Raw genomic sequence first — 19,122 nt, 5'->3', positions numbered from 1 at the left:
AAAACGGTGTCAAAATTTGAACTTACAGAAACACAGTTTGAAAAAACAGTCAGAGACAAAATCGCCTGTAAAACCCACTTGAAGTGAAAAAATGACAGTTCTAAGCACATTTTTGGAATCCTCATTAAATTTCCTATCTAATGACATAAAAAACACTACAAAATCAGGTAAAGTCAGGGAGAAAAGTGGGGTCAAAGTTTGAACTACTAGAAACACAGTTTAAAAGAACAGTCATAGACAAAATCGCCTGTAAAACCTACTTGTAGTGGAAAAATGACAGTTCTAAGCACATTTTTGGAATCGTCATTAAATTTCCTATCCATTAACCTGGAAATCACTACAAATTTGGTACAGTCGTGCAGAAAAGCGGTGTCACAGTTTGAACTGACAGAAACGCGGTTTGAAAGAACAGTCAGAGACAAAATCGCCTGTAAAACCTACTTGGAGTGGAAAAATGACAGTTTTAAGCACATTTTTGGAATCCTCATTAAATTTCCTATCTAATGACATAAAAAACACTGCAAAATCAGGTAAAGTCAGGGAGAAAAGTGGGGTCAAAGTTTGAACTACTAGAAACCCAGTTTGAAAGAACAGTCATAGACAAAATCGCCTGTAAAACCCACTTGGAATGAGAAAATGACTGTTTTAAGCACATTTTTGGAATCCTCATTAAATTTCCTATCCATTAACCTGAAAAAACACTACAAATTTGGTACAGTCGGACAGAAAAGTGGTGTCACAGTTTGAACTCACAGAAACACAGTTTGAAGGAACAGTCAGAGACAAAATCGCCTGTAAAACCCACTTGGAGTGAGAAAATGACTGTTTTAAGCACATTTTTGGAATCCTCATTAAATTTCCTATCTAATGACATAAAAAACACTACAAAATCAGGTAAATTCAGGGAGAAAAGTGGTGCCAAAGTTTGAACTGACAGAAACACAGTTTGAAAGAACAGTCAAGGACAAAATCACCTGTAAAACCCACTTGGAGTGGAAAAATGACAGTTTTAAGCACATTTTTGGAATCCTCATTAAATTTCCTATCCATTAACCTGGAAAAACACTACAAATTTGGTACAGTCGTGCAGAAAAGTGGTGTCACAGTTTTAACTGACAGAAACGCGGTTTGAAAGAACAGTCAGAGACAAAATCGCCTGTAAAACCTACTTGGAGTGGAAAAATGACAGTTTTAAGCACATTTTTGGAATCCTCATTAAATTTCCTATCCATTAACCTGAAAAAACACTGCCAACTTGACATTACCTGTAACAAATCACGGGGGAATTGCCGTCATGTTTGGGCTGTCTCCACTGTAGCAACACTTCAGTGTCGGATACTTGGCTAGCTTCAGGACTATCCGGTTCGTCCGGTACCAAACCCAGTACGATTCTGGTACGGGCAATGGTCTGACCGATCTTGTTCCTGGCCACCACTTTGTACATGCCTTGATCGAAAGCCAGGGCCGGAGTGAGGCGATAATGCGAACGACCCTCGGCGTCGGTGAAGATTTTGATGCGATGCGACTCGGCCACGATCGAGTCGTTTCTAGTTGGAAAAATCTCAACTCAACCAAAACCACTAACGGGGAAAAAGACCTACTTGAACCACTGTACGATCGGTGTGGGTTCCCCGACGGCCAAACAGGTCAGTTCCAGGTCTTTTCCTTCCATCATGGCGGTCATTTGGGGTTTTTCCCGGAAGAAGGGCCCTCTGCCGTCTTGTTTGCTCTCCAAAAAGGCTTCGGCTTCCACGTAAGTGTCCAAACGGGAGCCCAGTTCACGTTTCAACCTTCTAATGTACGGAGTGTCGTTTGTACCGTATCGGTTGATTCGTGCTTTTCTTTCGTCGTCAATTTCCTCGTCCATTATGTCCGTGAATCTACGACGCTCTCGGATTATTGGAGTCTGTCTCGAAAAATCAGCAAATTTACCGTATTGTAGAAAAAACAAATAATTTTTGCTAGTTTTTACGTTTCTGGCAGTGGTCACGTGACCATGATACACTATTTAATTAGACAGTCACGTGACAACTGTCAAAAAAATGACCGAAAAGCTAAAAACCACGATTTGTTTCGAATACTTCAAAAAATCTGTTTCATACTGTAATTTTTAAAACTTCACGTCCAAACTGGGCAAAGTTTGTCAGTTTTGACGTTTATGACACTTGTTACGTGATACTGGAACACTATTTGCTTAGATAGTCACGTGACAGCTGTCAAACTAGTTAGGGACCTATAAAAAACACGTCTTGTTTCGATTACTGCAAGTTAACTATAGACTATAATTTTTTACAGAGTGGGTAACGTTTGACATTTCTGACACTTGTCACATAAAATTCGAACACCACTTACATAGACAGTCACGTGACAACTGTTAAAATAATGGTCATAGAGTCAACAATCATGAATTCTCTCGAATAGTGGAAGAAAATTTAAACCGTGATTATTGCAGCTTTTTGCTTACACTGGACAATGTTTGACAGTTTTGATGTTTATGACAGTTGTCATAAACAAACTTTGACGTCTTTGACAGCAATCACGTGATACTGATTCACTATTTAATTAGACAATGATGTGACAACTGTCATAATACTGACCGAGAAGCTAAAAACCACGACTGGGATGGAATAGGTAAAAGAAAACTGTTTGGTACTGTGATTTTTGCAACTTCACGTTCAAACTGGGCAAACCCATGTCAGTTTTGAGGTTAGTGGCAGTTGTCACGTGATACTGGCACACTATTTCCTTAGATAGTCACGTGACAGCTGTCAAACTAGTTGTTAGGAACCGATAAAAAATACGTCTTATTTCGAACACTGCGAGTTAACTACTTTTGACAGATTCATGCTCCGATTGGGTGAATGTTGACAGTTTTAATGTTTGTAACCACTGTTACATAAAACTCGAACACCATTAACATAGACAGTCACGTGACACCTGTCAAAATGATTCCCACAAGCAAACTTACGCTCCAATCATATCCGTTGTCGTCTGACATAATGTAGGAAGAACCTGGGGTGCGGTTCACGGCAACTTTCATGTATTCGCGCAGACGTACCGGAAAATCAACGTCTCTGAGCTGCAGCAAGTAAGTGTCCGGGCCATTTTGGTAGCTGAAAATTACACATTCTTTGTTTCCTCCTAGTCGCTTTGCAAAAAAAACCCAAACTTACTGGCTCTCCGACTTAAAAGCGCCAATTTCGTAGTTGAGCGGCGATCGTGTGGGTAACTGATCCTCCCACGTTCGAGTCCTTGGAGTTTTCTCCCCTCTGGGTGGAGACGGACGGGGCGTGTACACTTCCCCTGGTGGGTACACCATTTTAGATGGGTGGGTGAAAGCGCCCTCGAGCGGTCTACGCCTAAACCAGTTTCTGCACGATGCGTTGTCGTACCACTCCCTGCAATTCCTCTATTAAATCCGCTTTGGTGAAGGTTTTTTGGGTTACCTGTATAAAGTCCAGTAGTCCCTGAGGTATCGGCTGCTTATCTGGAACTCATCCTGGTACCTCCTGTCGCACCTTTCCAGCCATGGGTGTTTCAAAGCAGCGCGCACGTCCATCCTACCATCAGGATGGTAGACTAAAAGTTTGGTAACGAAATCGCGACCTTCGGCGCTGATTCTACTCCACCACTCATCGTCGAACGACCAAGTTCCTTCTCTGATTCTGCGCAACCAAATCACTCTTAACTAGTGCCAATCAATTTTTTTTTAAATTAAAATACCTTGTGAGGGTTTCACGATCGTGGGCACCCCGGAATGGTGATCGTCCTGATAGTAGAATGTGAGTGATGATGCCCACGCTCCACAAATCGTGACCGAAGCCCACTCCCTCGTTATTGGCGCACTCGGGACTCACGTACTCAGGCACTCCGTACATCAATGGGTACAAGTGTGCCATGCTCACTTGTCTGGACAAGCCAAAATCGGTGATTTTCAGGTCATCACCACCTGGATGGGCGATCAACAAGTCACCCAACTAAAAAAAAAAAACGTCCAAATAAAATTGCACTAAAATTAAGAATCAACCTCACAATGTTTAAATTTGAGAAAAACTTTGAATAATAAAATGATTTGTTCCAAACATTTAGTAGCAAGCAACGGTATCCAAATTGACTTAACGAACGTCAAAACTGTCAAAAGTAGCAACCTGAATGTATAAATAAATCAATTATGTGGTTTTAGTAATTTGTCAAACGAATGCACTTAACACCTTAATGGGGGTCTTTGTTTGACAGTTGTGACAGTTGGGTAGGCGTACATCAACCAAATGGGCCTGTCCCACAATTTTTTTTTTATTTCATATTTACAAAGACGGATTGAAAATATTAAGTCTGTGATTCCAGTCATAAAATGTATGATATGTGGGATAGGCCCATTGCTGAACTGTTCAAATTAGCATCATGAAGGTGTAAAGTGCATTTTTTGGTTTCAGCAAATGTCATGAAAAGTTTAAACAACAAATACACTTAACATCTTTATGGGTTTTTCTTTGTGAGAGCTGGTTAGACAGTTTCTAACGTCAAAACTGTCCAAATCTTATCTTCATGGAGCTATAAAGTGTATTTTTTTGGTTTTAGTAATTTTCCAATTAAAGTCAAGGCAAAAAGTGCACTTAACCACTTGTTTGACAGTTGTGACAACTAAGGAGATTTACAACCACACTCTAAATTGGTAAACTGTTAAAATTAACTTCATGGAGGTATAAAATGCATTTTTTTGATTTAGCAATTGTTCAAAGACACTTTAGGCAAAAGTGTTCTTATCATCTCCAGGGATTTTGGTTTGACAGTTGTGACAGCTGGGTAGACGCCCAACCACACCGTAAGTTGCCACTATAACATCAAAACTGTTAAAATTAGCTTCATGGATGTGTAAAGTGCATTTTTTTGGTTTTAGCAGATTTTATAACAAGTCTAGAGGTTAATAGACTTAATATCTCCATGGGTTTTTGTTTGACAATTGTTTGATCTGGTAGAAACGCCCTAAATCCACAATCTAACATCAAAACTGTTAAAATTAGCTTCATGGAGGTGTACAGTGTATTTTTTTGATTTCATTAACTTTTCAATTAAAGTCAAGACAAAAAGTGCACTTAACCACTTCATAAACCCTTGTTTGACAGTTTTGACAGTCGTGACAGTTTTAGCAAGTGTCTAGAGAAAGTTTAGGAAAAAAGTGTTTTTAACATCTCCATCGTTCGTGGTTTGACAGTTCTGGCAGCTGATTACACCCTAAACCACCGATCAAACGTCAAAAACTGTCAATAGCAAATTAAGACAATGATCGTTTCTATGGGTTTTGGTTTGACAGTTGTGACAGCTGAGCAGACACACAACCACGTCCTTAATGGCCAATCTAATGTCAAAAGTAGCTTCATCAAAGTATAAAATGGAATTTTAGTTCCGACTTCAAAAGAACAACAAAACCTTGCAGACAATATGTTAATACATTTTTAAGTTAAGGCAAATTTGAGTATTTGGGTTATAGAGTGGTAAAGTCATGTGATATTGTGGATTTGGCAACTGCTGACTTACTCTAGAGTAACACCCGGATAGTAAACGAAAACTGTCACGTTAAAGTGAAACAGTAACTTACATTGAGTCCCATATGGGCGTAACCACGCCCGTGCATATATTCCAGGCCCTGAAGCAGCTGTCGGATAAATCCGGCGATATCACTCTCTGTATAATAGTCGGTTTTGAGCAAATAGTCGGGCACCAGCTCGCCTCCAGCTCCTAGTTCCAAAATCAGCCCCAGAGTGTCGTCAGTTTCGAAAGCGTCATGCAGCGCAATCAGTTTTTTGTGCCTCAGCTGATTCAAAACGTCGAATTCGTTGTACATGAACGGTCTTAAATCGCCTCTGCCGTGCATTATCTTGGCTGCCCAATTGCGACCTATTTAGATAATCAAAATAACAGTTCGTCCACGAAATTTTACCAACTTTACCATTAACTCTCTCTACAGCATGATAGGTGACACCCTGAGTGCCTCTACCCAATTCGTCCCCAAGATCGTAGTAATCTGCGATTGGACGTTTGTGAGGTCTAATTGGTGAAATGTTTGTGTACGTTCTGATTCCAAACTCCCTGTCGTCGTCCTCCACGTACAACATGGCGCTGGCAGAAGCGGTACCTGCCACATTACGAGCGGACACCGAGTACAGCCCTTCGTCTTTGTAAATCACATCGTTGATCGTTAAAATTGTGGTGTCTGGTTCGCGGAACGTGATTTTAATGCGACTGGACGACGCCAAAGGTTTCCAGTCTCGGTACCATTTCAACTCAGGGTACGGTACTCCCACCACTCGAGCTACGAACTGAATGCGGCCTCGTACTAAGCCGTACTCTATGTCCGGCCTCTGGATAAAGTAAGGGGCTTCCGCTATTTCGAGACGTACTCTTTGTCTCGCTTCACCGTGTTCGTTTCTTGCCACACACTCATACCAACCCACGTCTCTGTCCAACATTCTAAAATATTTATGATTAAAAATGTTGCCTCTCTCAAACAAACTACAGGTGTGGTAAATCCAAAACTGACCATAGGAAAACCGCGTAACGGACAGAGAAACGTAAGTAATTGCATGCGCGGGAGAAAGACAGAAAACGAAAAAAATATCAAGTAGGCTTTGATTTTCAGCGCGCTGTTGCCAAACGCCAAGTTATTTTGTTGACGGTATTTGAGTGATATTTGGCGTATGGCAACAGCGCGCTGAAAATCAAAGCCTACTTGATATTTTTTTCGTTTTCTGTCTTTCTCCCGCGCATGCAATTACTTACGTTTCTCTGTCCGTTACGCGGTTTTCCTATGGTCAGTTTTGGATTTACCACACCTGTATATTAGAAGTATCTAGCGAACGACTCTATCTAACAACACCCTGTTTCTAATCTCATTCTTGAATTCCTCGCAAGAAGGCTAGTAATTAATGTTAATACTATGCAGGAGAAAAGACAAAGTTTGAAAATTTCTGCCACTTAAACCAGACAAAGTACGGTCCTTATTTTTTGGTTCTAAATACCCCCCAGTCACTGGCAGTGTGCAGAAAAAAAAATCGTTAATGACAGACGAGTAACAGGGACGTACTGAACCAAAATCCAAGTTTGTGCTTTAAAAGCTCAAAAAGCAGTCACTGAAAAGACAAAGTTTGAAAATTTCTGCCACTTAAACCAGAGGCAAAGTACGGTCCTGATTTTTTGGTTGTTAATATCCCCCAGTCACTGACAGTATACAGGAAAAAAATCGTTAATGACAGTCCAGTAACAGGGACGTACTGAACCAAAACCCAGCAGCCACTGAAAAGACAAAGTTTGGAAATTTTTTTGCACCGTTTCTTAGATATTTTATAAAAATAGTGGATTTCTCAGCAAAACGGTAGTCTAAACATTAATTAAGTTCTGAAAGGTTTGGTTATGTAACCTTTGGTACTCAGTCAGATGTTCTGTTACTACAAACCATGAAATAACGAAGAATCCATTTAAAAAAACGAACTTTTGACAGTTTTTCTATCTGTCTGACTAAAAAGTAAATATTGACCACCATGTAGGTTTTTCTCATTTTCTCTCTCTCTCTCTCTCTCGGACAAAAGGTCACATCAGCAAACCATTCAAGACTTCAGAGTTTAATTAAAGTTTTGCTGACAAATCCTCCATTTTTATGAAATATCTAAGAAACTGTGCAAGGAAAGTATTAATTCAAAAATAGGATTAGAAACAGGATGAAGAGTTTGGACCCAACCAAATTTGAGCGAAAACTTCTAATATATCATCACCCTGTATAGTATACTTACTTGTTAATAAACAAGGTAGCCTGACCGTTTCTAGTGTAACTCCAATCAAACCTTCCACCAGGTTCAATGAGCTCATCGTTAAAGTAGAAACTAACTTTCGGTTTGGGATAACCGTAAACGAACCAAAACAAATTGGTGTTCTGGTCCTTGACCCCGTATTGAGTTGGGTGTTCCTGTCTGAGGAAAATTGGAGCTTGGGCCATGCCACCGTGAGGCGGTCTGTCAATGTCAAAGTCTTTAGGGAAGTAGGGGGAGGTTTCTGGACGAAAATCGATTTCGGGCGGCAAATACGGCCGGAACTTGGGCAGTTCCGGCTCGAGTTTCTGACGATGAGTGAGGGCGAAAGGAGAAGGATCGCTAACGCCAAATTTGTTCTCCACCCTGATGCGGAATTTGTAATCGCGGAACGGTTCCAAGTTGCGCACCCCACAGGTGCAACTTCTAATGCCAGTACGTACGGTGAACCAGTCTCCGTTAGGTAATTCGCACATTTCCAGCTGGTAGGTTACAGGTTCTCTAGGTCCTGAAGGGATTGAAGGCTTCCAGGATAACGTGCAGTGCCTGGATAAATATCAACCCTATAAAATTACCAGAAGTTTCAAAAGTAAGTTGGACAAACCTGTCAGTCATTTGGGAAATGATTGGGGGGTCAGACAAAGGCACGGGAGCACCAGTTCTTTTGTACTTGTCAAACTCAGTATACTGGTCTGTCATCGGTCGTTTTGGTTTCGCCTCCAGCCCTAAAAACCATCACAAATGTAAAACCAAACCAAACCAATTCGAAGTTATCAAACCTTCATCAAACTTAAGGGTGGCATGGCAAATATCGCTGCCGTGGTCGTTGAAAATTTTGCAAGAGTATTTCCCTAAATCGTCCTGATCCACCCCCAGGATGCTGAGCCTTAGAAGTCCGGCGGTGTCCTTGTCCATGCGGATTCTCTTCGACGGGAAGATTTTCTCGTCGTTATGGTACCACTCCACCTCTGGTTCTGGGATACCAGTAGCGCAAGCCGTAAATTTCGCCGTCATTCCCTTGTACAGTTCCGTGTCTCCGATACGTTTCAGGAAGGTGGGTGGTTCGATTTTTTGTTGGACTTTACTAGGAACATAGACCAAGAATATTATTTTAAATAGCAAACAATTTAAAGAGGAGTTATTTAGACCACAAAGAGTAGTAGAAAGTAGTCCTCAATTGACCAATAATTGTTTTTGGTTTTGTTTTAACACGCGAATGCCTTTTTCAGGTCAATATCTCGGGACGTTTTTGAGCATTTCTCAATTAACGTCCCATGTCTCAAGAAATATTGATTTATCCGAAAAAGACGAATTACAAAGCAAAAGTTATGGCAGCAGCTTTCCAAATGTTACATAATTTTTAAAGCAACCCCATAACCAATAAGACCATGCAGGGTGGCTAGTAGAACGTGTGCAAACAAAAAAAAGTATTAAATTACAGTCACTTTACTAGTTTGTTTTTGAACGTTTCTTAATTAACATCACGTGTCCATAATGACTGGCATGAATGACAGTTGACAGCTGTCAGGTGACGTTAGAAACATATTGTTGCAAAGCGAACTTTTGATTATTAGTTAGGATTTCTTTAGTTATTTGTTGTTACCCCTGTATGTTACGTTGCTTTGTTTACGTTCTACATTCTTTTGTCTGTGTTCTAGAAAATCCTGGCTCCGTTGCTTATATAGAGAGAGATTTATGTTATAGCTTAATGAGTGTGAGAGAGAAAGTCAATTTCATGAATATTTGGGAATTTTCTAGAAACCATGGAAGCCTATATAAGCAGCTGAACCAGGCCTGGTTAGTTAGTTGTTGAGTTGATGGTTGTAGTGAAGTCGAAGTTGTCAGATAACGAGGTTAAGTGTCAGTGTCAGTTTATTGTTTGTAAACAATATACAGTGTTGTTCAAGAAGTGTGTTATTAAGGAGTACGACGGTACAATATAGTGTAAACACAATTATTGTTCTGCATTTGATAGTTTCATCTCACACTGCTCAATGAGTTTCAATAGTGATAACAAGTATGAGCCACACTGTATAGTGTCACGACTGTCAAATTTAACGTCTTGAACTGTCATTTAACGTCACAATTGTTACATTTAACTTCGCAGAGTTGCGAATAATAGTTTCCGGCGTGATTCATCAAAGAGACGCGACTATTTGACATTTTACAGTTTTACGGGACTGTTTAATGACTTTAGACAGCTGTCAGGCAATAATAAAACTGTCATTAAACGTCAAAAACAAAATGGCGACAAAAGTTACCAAAACGGTAAATTTCCAAAAAAGTTGATCAACTTTGATTAACCATAACTCGGTTAGTTGATGAGTTACAGGGTGGTTCTTCTTACGCATTTGTAGCCCAAAGAGTCTTCTTTTGACCACCCTGTAAGCACCAATCACTGTCCCAGGAAAAAGTGTTTAAAAACAAAATGGCGACAAAAGTGACCAAAAAAGTAAGTTTCCAAAAAAGTTGATCAACTTTGATTAACCATAACTCGGTTAGTTGATGAGCTACAGGGTGGTTCTTTTTACGCATTTGTAGCCCAAAGAGTCTTCTTTTGACCACTCTGTAAGCGCATGCCACTGTCCCAGGATAAAGTGCTTAAAAACAAAATGGCGACAAAAGTGACCAAAAGAGTAAATTTCCAAAAAAGTTGATCAACTTTGATTAACCATAACTCGGTTAGTTGATGAGCTACAGGGTGGTTCTTTTTACGAATTTGTAGCCCAAAGTGCTTAAAAACAAAATGGCGACAAAACTGACCAAAACAAGTAAAACCAATCTGATTGTTATTACTACAACGAGAAAGTGTCTTACATTTCCTTGACAACCTCCAAAGTAGCCGTGCACACGGCTTGTCCTTCTGGATTGGTGGCCGTGGCTCTGTAGACGCCCGCATCTTCCGGTTGACAGTTCTGGACGTACAAACAGCACAAATCGCCGTCCCTCTTTATGTGGTACTTGTCAGTTTCGCGCAGTGGTTCTCCGTCTTTGGTCCAGGTCACTTCCGGCTGCGGTACCCCAGTCACCCTACACGGAAACTTGGCATCTCTGTTCGGCATCTGATAACAATAATAGTTGAGCAACTAATAATAAAATTAACACGACTGACCTGTTGAAGATCGGTGAATCGTTGAGTGAACGCTGGAGGTTGAAACACTTTTCTCACTGTGGCCTTGCCCTCACTCGACTCTTCACCTAGAGGATTGGTGATTGTAACTCCGTAAACTCCGGCATCGACCGACCCGGCCTTGTCGATTCTCAAACCCACCTAAAAGTCATAACTGAAATCTCAATTCAGGTGAAACGTTGTGGGAAGTTACCCTTCGTCCGTCGCAAGTCATTAATACGCGATCGGAAGGTTCGATCGGGACGCCATTTTTAGTCCACCGAACAGTAGGAATGGGATTACCAGTAAAAGGTGCTTCTAGGATCAATGGTTGACCTTCGTCCACTGACACGTCCTTTAATTTGTGCAAAAACATCGGACGTTCTTCAGGTTCGTCCGGTTTGCTGGAGGATTGTACGGTTAGAGGTGCGGCAGTTTCTGCCTCTCCGGCTGAATTCGTGGCCACTGCCTTGTAGGTGAGGGCGTCTCTCATTTGATTGCACGCGTCAATCACTAGCGCCGAGGTGCCTGTATCAATTTCCATAAATACTACGATTCAACATTAATTTTGACGCGTCTTACCATCTGGATTGTCGATGATTTTTACGTGTTTATTATCGGAGATGATCTCGGCACCGTTTCTAGTCCAAGTGATTTTGGGGGCGGGAAAACCTTCGGCTTTCACCTCCAATTTAACGGGGAAACCCTCCACTACAGTTTGAGGGAATAGGGACTGTACAAATTGCGGTCTGGTAGGTTTTCTTTCGGTGGTAATGAGAGCATCTCCAACCGCTTCTCCCAGTTTATTTGTAACCTGCACCAATTTCGTGTTATATATATAAAGATCCGCAAAAGAAATGAGTTTAGCTTGTTCGCGTTAAGGCTTTATGGAGCAAACAAAATGTGACGTCACAATGACGTAATTTGACAAAACAATCCAATAACCAACTGTCAAATTACGTCATCGTGACGTCACGTTCACGTTGTTTGCACCACAAAAGGTCATCAAAACAATTTTAGCAAAAAAGGCACGTTATTAATTTTGTCATCCTGTCAAATTAAAAACGTTGACATATACTGTCACTTTGATATAAACAAATATCAAAGGTATAAAAATGATGCGCTACAATGAGCAAGCCCAAATGCTAATTCTAAATGTGCTGCTTTTTTTGGAGTACAAAAAGAAACAGTTTTCAGATGTCATCCCAATTGATTATTCCAATGTGTATGATAGAGCATCACAGGCTTTAAAAGTGAGTACTGCTAGCCGAATGAAAAAGGCTGGAATTCCAGCTGACGACTCCTATTTTACCAACATTTCTAAGAAAATGTCGGTCAGTAAAACTAAAATAACCGCTTTTATGAAAAACAAAGAAGTTGGTAATGTTGGTATGCCAAATTACTATTTTCGCTTTATTGTGCACAGCACAATAACACAACACAAAGTCAATGAACATTAATAATATATTATTAGGAGTAGAAGAGATCTTTAAGTGAGTGCAAATACACCTATTCACTGAATGAATGATGATTAAACTGAAACTATCATGATCATGTGATTTTCAAGTCACTTGATCATCAGTCACTTCTAAACACACTAATTTTTCAAAGCATTTGTAGGTTAAAACTTGTGATCTAATTCCAGACGTGCTTGTTTTTTCACCTGCATGACGTCATTCTCAAAGGGTAAAAATTTGACATAGTTCACACGTGCGCACTTCTACACAACTCTACCAACCTTAAGTTCGTAATGTCCAGCGTTTTCGGGTTTCATAATATCAACGACCAAGGCCACCCGTCCATCTGGGTGGGTTTCGAAATGTACATTGGATGAAGGCCTGACCGGGACTCCGTCCTTGAACCATTTGATTTCTGGAGGTGGATAAGCCTCTACTTTGGCTTCCAGGCGCATTTCCTTGCCTATTGGTACTTTTTGGTCCTTGAAGCATTTCAGGAATTTGGGTCTGCGTTGTTTGGCTGTAAATCAATGGGGAAAAAAAGGTATGGTTTAATTCAAGAAGAGGCTGTTTCGGAACGTACCTGTTCAGTTATTCAGCTACATTGTCAAACCAATTTTAATTAAACAATTTTTTAGTTAGACAATGTAGCCGCTAGCAGCGTCCTCTCGCGTAGACGAGGTTAAAAAGCAAATAAAACAACAAAGCAAAGCCAACTAAAGCAATTTACTAATCAAAACACAAACTGGACCAATCAGTCGTCGTAGTATTTCTTGACAATGTAGGCGCGATACCAAAAGTACTCACGTGCAACTGCTACTGCGCATAAGGTGGCCGTTTCCCCATTTGGATTTTTTACCACCAATTTGTAGGCGCCACTGTCCGAAGCTTTGCATTGGTCGATGCTCAGCTTGACTGTACCGTCTGGCAACAATGTAGTTCGAACGCGGTCATCGTCTGGGGAAATCGGTTCTCCATCTTTGTACCAAAGAACCTGAAAAAGCACTCTAAACAACGTGTCAATCACCATAAACCACCTACCGTTGGTTTGGGGCTTCCACCAATTTTGGCTCTCAACTCCAAAGGTTCCCCTTCGTTTACGTCCAAATTCCTGTCCAGCTTCTTGGATAGAGTGGGCGGGGTTTGAATCATGGTGATACGTCCCGTAGTTTCGGCCTCCCCCACCACATTAACTGCCACAGCTTTGTACTGGAAAAATCAGGTGATCAGAACAGCTCCTCAATTACGCACGGTCACTTACAGTGCCGGCGTCTTTTGCATTGTAATTGGTGACGGCGAGGGTGCTGGTGACTTGCGCGTCACTCGAAGTGACGATTTTATGGTTGGCATCCTCCACGATCTCTTTTCCGTTCAGATACCATTTGATTTCCGGTTTGGGTAAACCATCGGCACGTACCATTACCGAAAACTCACCATCATCTTCGATTTGGTCGTCAGTTAAACCGGTAATAAATTTGGGTCTTTCCGCTAAAAAATTGTTTTTTACTGAGAGTGTAAAGTTATAAAAATATAACACTGAAGCATAGTGCCATGACAATTATTATATTACACTTAATAAAGCGATATTTTGCAAAAAAAAACACTAAGGCAGTTTATGTTTCACCTAAACATTATGAAGAAATAATATCTTGGAAACGGTGTAGAATATAGTGTTCAGAGGTCTACAAGTGTCTTAAACTTTTTCAAGAATTGTTTTAAATTGCCTGAAGCCTCTAGAGCCATTTTGAAAGTGCCACAGGTCACTGAATGCCACTGACAACTTTCTAAAAAGTACCGAGACCTCTAGGACTGTTTTGAATACGCCAAAGACCTCTAAACGCTACTAAGAACTTTCTGAAAAGTTCCAGAGCCTTCTACGAGTGAATCTTTCCCAAAAGCCAGAAGCTCCGAGAGCCAAGTGCCAACGGTCTCTAAATGCCACTAAAAACTTTCTAAAAACCTACCTAAACTATTTTTTTAAATAAGGTGGTTTTTTAAACAAGCCTGATTTAATTAAAGATCCGCAAAAGAGTTGAAATGAGTTTAGCTTGTTCGCGTTAAGGCTTTATGGAGCAAACAAAATGTGACGTCACAATGACGTAATTTGACAAAACAATCCAACAACCAACTGTCAAATTACGTCATCGTGACGTCACGTTCACGTTGTTTGCACCACAAAAGATCATAAATATAGAATTTACATTTTTCGTATTTAAAACTGGCCGAGAAATGAGGTTTTCCGGTCAAAACATTCCAAATCTATACAAAAAAAACTAGTATATGCTACACCTTTTTCTAGGCCTAGTAACAAAATATAGTATTCGTTACCGTTTGCAGCATTTTCTTTTAAATTCTCTAAAATTTCGTCCAGCTTTTGCTATTTTCACTGACTGACACACATCATTCAGGTGATATAAACACTAAACAACATACCGCTAATATCTTACTTTTCAACGCCAGAAACAGTAAATAATTGCTGAATTAGGTGAAACATAAAATATTGTATGCGTCACGGGCGTTAGGGAGAGTATAATGTCCATCAGGGTGCGAGTTATCAAGAGAAAGGCCTGAAGAATGTGACAAAAACCCGTCATTGTCAGTTTTGTTCTGTCACATTCTATCAACACTTGAGAATTCCGTTTTCTGACTTCAAGAATTAAGGCCCAGACTAAAACCTATCACTCACGCCACAGGCATTATGTTCTCTCTTAACGCCCTTGGTACATAAATAGCTATTAAATCACGGTATTTTCTTGCTAATCAAATAAAAAAAAAGCGAAAACCTTCAGTTCACAGTAACTTACTTGTAGGTTCCGCCTCTTCTGTAACGTCACAATTTTTACATGAACGAAATACACTAAAACAAGTAGGAATTGAACTTACTAATGGTCTTCAATCGAGCCTCCGAACTGCTCTCCCCCAAGTCATTTTTGGCAATAACCTTGTAGTAGCCTTCGTCAGCTAGTAAAACCTTGTGGAACACCAATTTGTAGGTTTCATTGGTGCGATCTTCCACAATAGAAATAAGGTCGCTGGCTTTGATGACTTTGTCGTCTCTAGTCCACAAAACTTGAGCTTCCGGATTGGCCTGTGTAACAAGTGACGTAACCGGCTTAAAAGTGATTGAACAAACTTACATGCACCACTACGGTGAACTCTGTGGCCTCTCCCGGTACTACTTTGACGTCTTCGGGTCCCTCGATTTCCGGCCGCAGTACTATAGTCAGCTGGGCGCTGTCTTCCAGTTCACCCCACTTGTTTTTGGCCTGGATTGTGTATTTACCCTGGTTGGAGGTTTCACCTGAAAAACCATCCTATCATAACATGCCCTTGGATGGTAAATTAACACCCTACAGCGTGGGATTGTAAGTGAAAACGTGCACTCCTTCAGGCCGTCATCAACATCATGATCTTCGGTCTCCAGCACAATTTTGCTCTTCTCAAACTCTGCATTGGAGATTGGTTTGCCGTTCTTCAACCTGAAAATCACTCATTAACTGGAGGAACTAAGATCACTTAAGGAGAGTAAAAAACCATTTCACGTCAGGCACCGGCTCTCCTACTATAACAGCCTTGAAGGTGACGCCGTTCTTTTTTACGATGGTTTGGTCTTTGAGTCCTTCCTTAAGTTTGGGCCTGCGTAACTCAGACTCGGCTGCAAATACACTTTCAATACTTTTACTACATTACAATAAAGAAGCGAAACTCACGAGTCACTTCCAAAACCGCTCGTTGTGTCACACTACCAACTGGGTTGGTCAGGATGCACTCATACACTCCGGCGTCTTTCAGTTCCAATTTGAGGATTTCCAGTTTGAATTCTTCACCGTTTTGACTGGCTGTCATCCTCAGGTGTCCGTCAGGTTTGATTTCTTTACCCTGTGCGTCAAATAGTGATACAACTGAACTTAAAAAAGATTGAAGAGCGTACGTTCAAGGTCCAAACCGCCTGTGGAGGAGGATTGGCAAATCCTCTAACAATGTAGGTGATGTCCAGGGATTCTGGTCTTGAACCGTCTTTCATGTTGGTGTCCAAGATTACAGGCACAGCTAAAGCACAATCAGGACGATTAAGATTAATTGAAGACTTCTGCAGTGTTGTCGTTTTTGTTTTTCAAATTTTTTAGGGCGTTAAAAACGACAACACTGTTGCTAACACTTACATACATTTTGTTATCGGTTACCAAGTTGCCAATTACTCTAAATTTGAGTCTTTTTGGGTCCCAAATAGTTGATTTAATTAAAGATCCGCAAAAGAGTTGACATGAATTTAGCTTGTTCGCGTTAAGGCTTTATGGAGCAAACAAAATGTGACGTCACAATGACGTAATTTGACAAAACAATCCAATAACCAACTGTCAAATTACGTCATCGTGACGTCACGTTCACGTTGTTTGCACCACAAAAGGTCATAAATATAGAATTTACATTTTTCGTATTGACAAAATCTCGAGAGACAGAGTTTTACCATTAAAATTCTTTCCCAAAAATCGAGCTCTAGTTTTGTTATCGGTTACCAAGTTGCCAATTACTCTAAATTTGAGTCTTTTTGGGTTCCAAATAGTTGGGAAACGATCATTGAGAGCTTTAGGTAAACCTGCACTTTTTGAATTTTTGCCCTACATTTTGGCAGTGTGCAGAAATTTCCGGTGTTTTTGTTAATGTGAGGTTGTAGGATGGTCAGAGGACCTCAAAAAAGCCAACCCACGATTTTGGTGGGTTTCCTAACCCATCATCTACTTGAATTGGACCATTTTAAGCCATATTTTTAGATAAAAGGGCAAAGAAAGAATTGCTCGACACCAATGGGTCCAAGCCCATTTTAGCCAGCAAAATATCACAAAATATCGTAAATTTAGTTAAAAACATGGACTTTTACGATTTTTACCGATTTTGAAATATTTTCTATAACAAAATGCGATGTTGCCTATTTTCAATCACTATTAGTTTACATCAACAAAAGGAGAAATAAGAAATACAAAATTTGCAATTTCCTTGTAGATTTTACGTTTGATGAGCGTTATTCATTGACCTGTATTGTTTTTACTCTTGCAAAATTGGCAACATCGCAGTTGGTTAATAATAACAAAAATAGATCTTGTGGATTAACTTCTTTTAAAGTCTAGAACCTGAAATTGACCATGTACCAAGAGATTGTAAAATACACGTCACGTGACATGAAAAATGCAATTTTTACTGGAAACACCGTAAAAACACGATGGCACTAGTCGAAAACAGTCACGTGACTAGAAAAAGATAACTTGAAGTGCTAAATAACATTCAGAGAATGGTGAAAGTTAAAATTGTAAAATACAAATCATGTGACCGAAAAATGGTAATCCTCAAGCTGGTAACACTGTAAAGGCAAGGTGACGTTAGTGAAAAACAATCACGAGACCACAAAAAGGTGAAAAGTTTCTAACTGAAGTTTAAACAGAGTGGAAAAAGCTGAAATTGTAAAATACACGTCACGTGACATGAAAAATGCAATTTTTACTGGAAACACTGTAAAAGCACAATGGCACTAATCAAAAACGGTAACGTGACTAGAAAAAGATAACTTGAAGTGCTAAATAAGATTTAGAGAGTGGTGAAAGCTAAAATTCTAAAATACAGATCGCGTGACCGAAAAATGGTAATCATCAAGCTGGCAACACTGTAACGGTAAAGTGACGTTAGCAAACCAGAAAAAGGTGAAAAATACAAATTTTCCGAGAGCTCCCAATGGCCGCTTCCCACTATTTGGGACCCAACGAACCCCAAACAACACGTTAGTGTTAACTGAGTGTAATATATTAATTATTTAATTTAAATAATTTACTACAAATTTTATTGACTTTGCAATTAAAATGTAAATTTCAATAAAATTTGTATTTGATTACTTTTAGTTTGCTTTAATATTAAAAATTATGTGAACGTATTAACGAGTGCGTACCTGAACGTGCCAAAAACCACTTACCTTCCATTTAAGCTGGATTATTAAAGCTGTGGTGACGTTAGCTGCCCCCCCAAACACACCAAACCAAGATTAATTACAGACATTAAACGTATACGCATATACAGGGTGGACTGTTGAAATATTAATTGTCAAAGTTTTAAATCGAAACAAAAAATCCACTCTGTATATCATAAAATGGATGAGTGACTTTAAAAGGTTTAGTGTCTAATACCTTCAGGCGCCTTCTTAGCCTTGGGTAGCTCTTCCTCGTCCGGTTTTCCTGCTGGTTTGCTTTGCCCAGTTTGAATCTCATATTTTCGTACAGTTTCTTCGTCTTCGGCACTGTCTAATGTGGCTGGTTTACCCTTTGTCGGCACTTTGACACTGGCCTCGGCTTCTTCAGGGGCTTTGTTTAGCGTCACCTCCTCAATAACTTCAGTTACAGCCGGCTGGGGTTTTTTAAATTTCATTCGGACATCTTCGACCTCCGGTGATTTGGGTAGATCATTGTCTACGTCCTCGATTTCTTGTATTTCGAGGGTTCTACCCCGGCCCGGTTTAGGGGGTTCTTCAATTTGAGGTGTTTTCGCTTCTTCATCAAAATGTTCTTCAGCCTCCTCGATCACGGCCGATACGCCTCGTTTAGGAATTTCCGGAGATGCCGGTTCCTCTACGATTGGTTCTGGCGTCGCCTTCAACTTGGAGGGTTGTTCCTCTCGTTCGTCTTTCTGGGCTAGTTTACCTGTTTGTTTTTGTGAAACAATGGAGGGTGATTTGAAGCTGAAGCGTACACGTGCATGCGTGTAGGTTAGGTTACCC

The 19,122-nt window shown here is 40.3% G+C and overlaps 1 protein-coding gene across 1 annotated transcript in view; it reads right to left on the bottom strand.

Annotated features, from left to right (window-relative positions):
* The window catches only part of Obsc (Obscurin), a 45,219-nt gene that overhangs the window by 4,506 nt on the left and 21,591 nt on the right, over positions 1–19,122 (bottom strand). Inside the window, 27 exon segments of the mRNA XM_081991377.1 lie at positions 1,266–1,547; positions 1,602–1,906; positions 2,969–3,113; positions 3,174–3,398; positions 3,447–3,665; positions 3,724–3,977; positions 5,597–5,895; positions 5,948–6,468; positions 7,785–8,345; positions 8,404–8,524; positions 8,579–8,883; positions 10,617–10,861; positions 10,912–11,070; positions 11,123–11,436; positions 11,491–11,722; positions 12,647–12,885; positions 13,173–13,359; positions 13,407–13,574; positions 13,627–13,853; positions 15,170–15,187; positions 15,249–15,453; positions 15,503–15,666; positions 15,720–15,844; positions 15,900–16,020; positions 16,076–16,244; positions 16,297–16,415; positions 18,536–19,045. Coding sequence (XP_081847503.1) covers positions 1,266–1,547; positions 1,602–1,906; positions 2,969–3,113; positions 3,174–3,398; positions 3,447–3,665; positions 3,724–3,977; positions 5,597–5,895; positions 5,948–6,468; positions 7,785–8,345; positions 8,404–8,524; positions 8,579–8,883; positions 10,617–10,861; positions 10,912–11,070; positions 11,123–11,436; positions 11,491–11,722; positions 12,647–12,885; positions 13,173–13,359; positions 13,407–13,574; positions 13,627–13,853; positions 15,170–15,187; positions 15,249–15,453; positions 15,503–15,666; positions 15,720–15,844; positions 15,900–16,020; positions 16,076–16,244; positions 16,297–16,415; positions 18,536–19,045 — 6,439 coding nt within the window.

Source organism: Ips typographus, linkage group LG13 (assembly GCF_016097725.1).
Source record: "Ips typographus isolate SLU linkage group LG13, UJ_Ityp_2.0, whole genome shotgun sequence".
NCBI classification, from domain to species: domain Eukaryota; kingdom Metazoa; phylum Arthropoda; class Insecta; order Coleoptera; family Curculionidae; genus Ips; species Ips typographus.
Note: the sequence above shows the minus strand (reverse complement) of the source record. Positions and strands in the feature narration are given on the sequence as shown.